The sequence below is a fragment of the Culex pipiens genome, chromosome 2, assembly GCF_016801865.2.
Source record: "Culex pipiens pallens isolate TS chromosome 2, TS_CPP_V2, whole genome shotgun sequence".
Lineage (NCBI taxonomy): Eukaryota > Metazoa > Arthropoda > Insecta > Diptera > Culicidae > Culex > Culex pipiens.
In genome coordinates, this window is record NC_068938.1 from 31,347,035 (window position 1) to 31,354,980 (window position 7,946).

The 7,946-nt window shown below is 36.8% G+C and overlaps 1 protein-coding gene across 1 annotated transcript; it reads left to right on the forward strand.

Annotated features, from left to right (window-relative positions):
* Positions 1-1,818: 1,818 nt before the first annotated feature.
* On the forward strand, positions 1,819-7,918 carry LOC120419677 (metallophosphoesterase 1 homolog). Its single transcript, XM_039582464.2, has 3 exons — positions 1,819-2,096; positions 2,155-3,182; positions 7,780-7,918. The coding sequence occupies exons 1-3, from the start codon at positions 2,001-2,003 to the stop codon at positions 7,808-7,810; spliced, it is 1,155 nt and encodes a 384-aa protein (XP_039438398.1). The 5' UTR covers positions 1,819-2,000; the 3' UTR covers positions 7,811-7,918.
* Positions 7,919-7,946: the final 28 nt, after the last annotated feature.

Here is a 7,946-nt window from a genome sequence, read left to right on the forward strand (position 1 = left end):
CTATGTTTCAAATATTTAGCGGAAAAAATTGATTTTAAATAATCTAGTTCGTCTAGTTCTAGTTGCCTTGTTTTTGTTTAATAAGCTTGATTATGACCCCAAACATGCTCTAAAGTGATTAAGAATTGTTAATTCCTAGATGGCAGCCAAAATGGCGGTGTTGAAATATTGAAAAATTGTACTTGGTATGCTAATAGGCAATAAGCAACTCAAATTTGACTGAAATGGGGACGTAGAACTCGAAAAATACGAAAAAAAATTGTTCGTGATTCGATTATCCGAAGTTCCATACAAATACATTCTGAGATATTTCAAAAGAACTCTGAAATTTAGATAATTTTATATTTTTTGGAGATAAAATATTCAAAAAATCGAGAATAAAATAACAACGAAATTCTTAAATTAAAGGAATAAAGAAATTCAACAATACAAATCAAAAAATAGTAAAAAAAATAGTTTAAAAAAGATTTTTTAAAGATTAAATTTAAAACAAATATGAATTAAGGAATAAAATATTTAAAAAACTCTGAAATTTCGATAATTTTGAATTTATTTGAATAAAAAAAAATCAAATATTTGGGAATCAAAAAACTAAAATATTCAAAAATGTAATGTAATTACAATTTTTTTTAAGAATTTAAGAATTTAAGAATTTAAGAATTTAAGAATTTAAGAATTTAAGAATTTAAGAATTTAAGAATTTAAGAATTTAAGAATTTAAGAATTTAAGAATTTAAGAATTTAAGAATTTAAGAATTTAAGAATTTAAGAATTTAAGAATTTAAGAATTTAAGAATTTAAGAATTTAAGAATTTAAGAATTTAAGAATTTAAGAATTTAAGAATTTAAGAATTTAAGAATTTAAGAATTTAAGAATTTAAGAATTTAAGAATTTAAGAATTTAAGAATTTAAGAATTTAAGAATTTATGAATTTAAGAATTTAAGAATTTAAGAATTTAAGAATTTAAGAATTTAAGAATTTAAGAATTTAAGAATTTAAGAATTTAAGAATTTAAGAATTTAAGAATTTAAAAATTTAAGAATTTAAGAATTTAAGAATTTAAGAATTTAAGAATTTAAGAATTTAAGAATTTAAGAATTTAAGAATTTAAGAATTTAAGAATTTAAGAATTTAAGAATTTAAGAATTTAAGAATTTAAGAATTTAAGAATTTAAGAATTTAAGAATTTAAGAATTTAAGAATTTAAGAATTTAAGAATTTAAGAATTTAAGAATTTAAGAATTTAAGAATTTAAGAATTTAAGAATTTAAGAATTTAAGAATTTAAGAATTTAAGAATTTAAGAATTTAAGAATTTAAGAATTTAAGAATTTAAGAATTTAAGAATTTAAGAATTTAAGAATTTAAGAATTTAAGAATTTAAGAATTTAAGAATTTAAGAATTTAAGAATTTATGAATTTAAGAATTTAAGAATTTAAGAATTTAAGAATTTAAGAATTTAAGAATTTAAGAATTTAAGAATTTAAGAATTTAAGAATTTAAGAATTTAAGAATTTATAGTCTTTTATATCGCAAAAACAGTTTAATTTTTTTTTGAAAAAAAGGTTTTATGTAATCAAGTCATAACATTTATTTTGCGCACCCCTTGACAACCCCTTAATCGCCAACTTTACAACAAACCGTTTCTGAAGGTGACATTTAATTTTGACGTTTCTCCTATAGAGTTATTTACGTGCGTATGTATTGCGTGTACGTACACGAATAAAAGTGAGGTTAAATTTTGTCCGGCCAGCAAAATCAAATGGTGCGCTAGTGTGCGTACGCGAAACGTCATAAAGCTCTATTTTTCGCAGACAAAACGCAGTACTAGAGCGAAGTAAACAAAATATTTTACCCCAATTTGACCACCGCAGACGAAATTCGTCACAGAACCTTTATCTTATCAGCTGCAGCAGCGGCAGTGATTTAACGGCCCAAGATAACAGCAACGCTGTTATCGGCGGCCGAAGAAAACATCGATCATCCACTCACTCAAGAATGAAACTACGTAATCTGCTGTTCCGCCTGCTGGCCGGTGCCCTCTGCCTGGTGCTGTTCAACGAGTTCTTCGTCTATTATTTGGTGCTGCTGGAGGTAAGGTCCAGGATATTTTTTTTGTTGAATCTTAAGGTTTTTTTTAAAATTATTTCAGTGCCAATGGCCCACGAAACCACACCCCGTAAACGGCCAGGAACCGGTCAAGGTAATGCTCCTTGCAGACACCCACCTGCTGGGGCCCATCCACGGCCACTGGTTCGACAAGCTGCGCCGCGAGTGGCAAATGCACCGCACCTTCCAGTCCGCCATGACGCTGTTCCGTCCGGAGGCCGTGTTCGTGCTGGGGGACATTTTCGACGAGGGAAACTGGGTCAACCAGAAGGAATTTGACGCGTACGTGGACCGGTTCCGGAAGTTGTTCCACACGCCGGAGGGTACGCAGCTTTACAGCATCGTTGGAAATCACGACATTGGCTTTCACTACGCGACCCATCCCTATTTGACGCACCGCTTCGGGAAGGCCTTCAACAACACCGGAGTCACAATGACCAGCATCCGGGGCGTTAACTTTGTCGCCATCAACTCGGTGGCCATGGAGGGGGACGGTTGTCAGCTGTGCGAAACGGCGGAGAAGGAACTTCGTGGGATTTCGGCGATTTTCAAATGTGGCCGCGGAGTCGGCCACGGATGCAAATCGGTCCCAAAACTGGAAGAGTACAGCCGGCCGATCGTCCTGCAGCACTACCCGATGTACCGCGAGTCGGACCGAGCCTGCCAGGAGTACGACGCGCCCCAAATCGAACTGTACCGGGAACGCTGGGAAGTCATCTCGAAAGAATCAACCGATCTCATCGGCGAACTCATCAACCCGCGGTTGTCCTTCAGCGGTCACACCCACCACTACTGCCACGTGGCAAAGAATCGACTCGGCATCGAGGAGTACACGCTGGCCTCGTTCAGCTGGCGCAACAAAAACAACCCGAGCTTTGTGCTGGCGCAGATTTCCCCCTCGGAGCACACGATCGCACGCTGCCAGATGCCGGTGGAGAACACCATCATCAACATCTATCTGGTCGGGGGGATCGTGCTGGTGCTGAGTTCGATCCTGCGGCTCGGAAGCTTCGTCAGCCAGTTGCGGATATTTTCGCGCGGTGGCCGGCGCGAGTACAGGAAGTTGGCGAAGTAAGTTTTAAGGTGAAATTTATGCTTTGAAGTTCGTACTAGTAGATTAGAATTGAAAAGTCTGATATTATTTAAAAATGCTCTATTTTGTTTTGTAATTTTAGTGGTAGAATTAGCGCTTTAGGTAAGAAGTCGAAATTTTTTTAAAATTTACTAGATAAATACGTAAACAATAAAATGATTTAAAAGTGGCAATAAATCGCATAGTAAGATTACGAAAATGTTCTTACATTTGTTTTTGATGACATTCCTTTTAAGTTTTTGTCTATTTTTTTTTAATCGGACAACTTTAACCCTCTTATGCTCACATTTTATTTTTAGTGTTTTGTTGTTGTTCCCGTGTTGTAATCCCGTGAATAAATTTTGCCCTGTGAAAACCTCTACTTCTTTTTTTAAATTTGTCTTGTTTTTTAAGTCTTTGCATTTATTTATTGCATTTATCTTGTTCAGTTCATGTTTATTTAAGATTTTTTGGCATATAAGTGTTTTGGACCCAATAAAAAAAACATTTTGAAATCATTGGCAAAGTAACTTAAAATAAGTCTAATTTTCGAACTTTACATTTTTCTATATTTCAAGAGTAGTTCTTTTCAATCGTTTTTGAAGATCAACAATGGATAGAAAACTATATTTTTGGATTCAAGCCTGGCTAGAGGCGGAGTAATTTCATTATAATTACTTTTTAAAGTTATATAAATATTCATGTCTAGAATTTTCTATAAAAACTAAAACTTAACTAAATCATGGCATTGAAAATATATGTTTTTATTGCGTTTCTTTGTAGGACAATTTACTGAGCTCAAAATTGCGCAACTTCTAAACGTCTTTAGTCTTATTTATTCATATTTAACCATTTTCGGAAATGACAAACCGTATTGTTTCAAAAATCGTCAGAAATTAATTATTTCGTTTATAAAGAAAAACAGCAGCAAATAGATGCATCTGTGCTCTCTTATACTAAGCACAAAGGCAGCGATATATCAAATTGTCATTCAGAACTTAAAATTTTATTATTGGGTTTAATTATTTTTACAGAAAACAAAATATTGAAAAATGTTTCCAACGGCTTAGTTCGGCGGCATTTTTTTGTCCGTAGTTCTTTTTGGCTGGAAAGTTTTCTTTTCAGTCCTCAAAAAAAAACTTAAGTCTTTTTTAACCCTGTTACAGGTGAAAAGTGCGTGGAAAATCTTTTTTCAATGTTGCTCTGGTGCACAATTTTGAAAAAAAAAACCATAAAATAAATCAAACAGTTTAAATTTAAAATTGGGTCCTAAAATGAAGCTTAGATTGCTAATATTATTGTTTACGGCGATAAAGCTTATTTTTCTGAGTACAATGACCCTTTGTACGACCACAAAGAGTTTAAAAAGGATTTTTAAATCAATTTTTAAAAATTACCCTCGCGGTCCTTCTTGACAGAAAAGTTTCTACTTGACAGCTCTATCAAAGGGGACCATAGTTGATCAATCAAAAAATGTTGTCTTGTCATTTTTTTTTGCTTTAAAATGAAAAAAAGTGATCACAAATGGTTTTTGATCGTGTTTTTCACCGTTGTTCATACAAATTGACATAGAGCTTTAGGGAGCGTTCTTTTATTACGTAACGCGAAAAATCGGACTTTTGGACCCCCTCCCCACCCCTCGTAACAAAATTTCCATACAAATTTTAATAATTTTGTATGGAGCGTAACACGGACTCCGACCCCCCCCTCCCCCCCTTCTGCGTTACGTAATAAAAGAACGCTCCCTTAGTACCCAATTGTCCATGCAAAAAAAAACTGTTTTGTAAGGAGCGTGGACAATTCGGCATTCAAATAATGCAAAAAAATAATTATGGAACTCCTTGCAAAACTCGTTTTTTCAGCGCTCTTCGTTATGTGGGTAAATGTTAAACTCGTACTGAAAAAGATCAAGATGGTATGTCAGAGACATAAACGAAAGACATAGGACCAAACAATTTGAATGTGTTTTTGGATTGCTAGTGAAATCTGAAATAAGATTATTTTATTTTGTTTCATAGATTTGTCGGCAAAATTGTCATAAATGTTCTCCCAAGGTGAACCTTCTATGAGGGCACCGGCAACTCCAGGTTGTGGCCACTACGGTCGAAATGTCAATTTTCATGTTCAGTATCAAAAACCATGAATTTTGATATCCATATTGCCACAACTCGTATGGTTCTGTTAAAGACCCTCCGGGCCCCGGGGAAACCTGCTTTGAGATCACCGGTCACTCAAGGTTGTGGCCACTACTGTCGGAATGTCAATTTTCATATACAGTATCAAAAACCATGAATTTTGATACCAATATGCCACAACTCGTATGGTTCTGTAAAAAGTCCTCCGGGCCCCGGGGGAACCTGCTTTAAGGGCACCGGCCACTCCAGGTTGTGGCCATTACTGTCGAAATGGCCATTATGTTCAGTATCAAAAACCATGAATTTTGATACCCATATTGCCACAACTCGTATGTTTCTGTAAATGTCCCCCCAGGCCCCGGAGGAACCTTCTTTGAGGGCACCGGCCACTCCAGGTTGTGGCCACTACTGTCGAAATGGCCATTATTATGTTCAGTATAAAAAACCATGAATTTTGATACCCATATTGCCACAACTCGTATGTTTCTGTAAATGTCCCCTCACGCCCCGGGGGAACCTTATTTGAGGGCACCGGCCACTCCAGGTTGTGGCCACTACTGTCGAAATGGCCATTATTATGTTCAGTATCAAAAACCATGAATTTTGATACCCATATTGCCACAACTCGTATGTTTCTGTACATGTCACCCCAGGCCCCGAGGGAACCTTCTTTGAGGGCACCGGCCACTCCAGGTTGTGGCCACTACTGTCAAAATGGCCATTATTATGTTCAGTATAAAAAACCATGAATTTTGATACCCATATTGCCACAACTCGTATGTTTCTGTAAATGTCCCCCCAGGCCCCGGGGGAACCTTCTTTGAGGGCACCGGCCACTCCAGGTTGTGGCCACTACTGTCAAAATGGTCATTATTATGTTCAGTATCAAAAACCATGAATTTTGATACCCATATTGCCACAACTCGTATGTTTCTGTAAATGTCCCCCCACGCCCCGAGGGAACCTTCTTTGAGGGCACCGGCCACTCCAGGTTGTGGCCACTACTGTCGAAATGGCCATTATTATGTTCAGTATCAAAAACCATGAATTTTGATACCCATATTGCCACAACTCGTATGTTTCTGTAAATGTCCCCCCAGGCCCCGGGGGAACCTTCTTTGAGGCCACCGGCCACTCCTGGTTTTGGCCACCACTGTCGAAATGGCCATTATTATGTTCAGTATCAAAAACCATGAATTTTGATACCCATATTGCCACAACTCGTATGTTTCTGTAAATGTCCCCCCCCCCCCCGCCCCTCCTCCGTCCCGAGGGAACCTGCTTCGAGGGCACCGGCCACTCCAGGTTTTTTCCACCACTGTCGAATTGGCCATTTTTCATGAGAACCGTCGCATCATAGCGACTTCCACGCCGTCCGCTTCACTCGAATTTCCTCCTTCTGCTGCCGGTGGTTCTTCCTTCTGGTTGCTGGTCCTCTTCTTCTATTGGCCGCTGCTGCTGCTGCTCCACGACGGCCCGACGTGCACAGTTTGAGTGCTCGTTCCAAAGTGACTTGCTTTTGCGAAATTTTCTGCTTAAATAGCGGCACAGCCGGAGAACGGCACAAAAGGGGCGCGGTCTCGAATGCATACGCTCGCTCTGATTGGTCATCTGTCCGATTTGTACTGAAAAATTACTCATTTTGATTGCATGTTTTAAGTGCTTTAACTATGTTTAGTCAGACTATCTATGTAGTTAAACAATAGCTGAAGTCTTCCTCTTTCGATTGGTGGTCCAACCATCTGGATTGATTCACAGGGAAAAAAGATATAAGCGTTCAAAATGTCCCCTTTTTTAACGCTTAAAAGTGACGCTTTGGATCGAATTTCTGAACTGGCCCCCCAATATAGTAAGTAAAGACATAGTCCTATGTCAAAATCTTTTTGCCGCTCCTGTTTGAGTTAAATATGCAAAAAAAAAATTTATATAATTCCTTATCACATTTATTAGTACACTCAACCCCCGGTGGTTGGTCACTTTTTCGTTTGACACTTTTTTAGTTTGTAACCCGTTGGTTGGTCAAAGTCAAACTAAAAAGTGACGAACTGTCACTTTTTACACGGCACTCACGCACACTTTCAAAACATACGTTTAGTAGTGTGTGTGAACTCCGTGTAAAAGGGGTGTCAAACTAAAACGTGACCCCGTTCGTTTGACAACAATTGGTGTCAAACCATCGGGGTTTGAGTGTAATGACATTCTTAGAGTTTTGGCAACCAACACCAAAAGAAATCCAAATTCTTTCATAACGCTTATTTACAGTCTGAATTTATAGTTAGAAATAAACATTAGATTGACACTTGGCTAGCCGCTGTACTAATATAATAAAAAATGTATTGATTGAATCTAAATTGTTAACATTTTATTTTTTACGAAATAGTTTGTCTAAACCTATTTAAACCCACACATCCCATTACCTTTATCTAATCTAGTACTTCTTTCTTTTTGCTTTCTATTCCAGTACCTCAGCAAACAAATTACCAAGGGATTGAAACTTGGACATCCACGGATCTTTTTCTTGTGCTGAACATTCAAAAAACTTAAAAACATTATGATCTTTTTGCAGTATTGTGCTTGTAATGATTGTTGTTCAATAAATCCCAACACAAAAAAACAGCTTTAAACTAT

Coding starts and splice junctions, on each gene's coding strand:
- LOC120419677 (XM_039582464.2), top strand. CDS start 2,001: ATGAAACTACGTAATCTGCTGTTCCGCCTGCTGGCCGGTGCCCTCTGC. Junction 2,097..2,154: donor ATTATTTGGTGCTGCTGGAG/GTAAGGTCCAGG, acceptor AAATTATTTCAG/TGCCAATGGCCCACGAAACC. Junction 3,183..7,779: donor GAGTACAGGAAGTTGGCGAA/GTAAGTTTTAAG, acceptor TTTCTATTCCAG/TACCTCAGCAAACAAATTAC.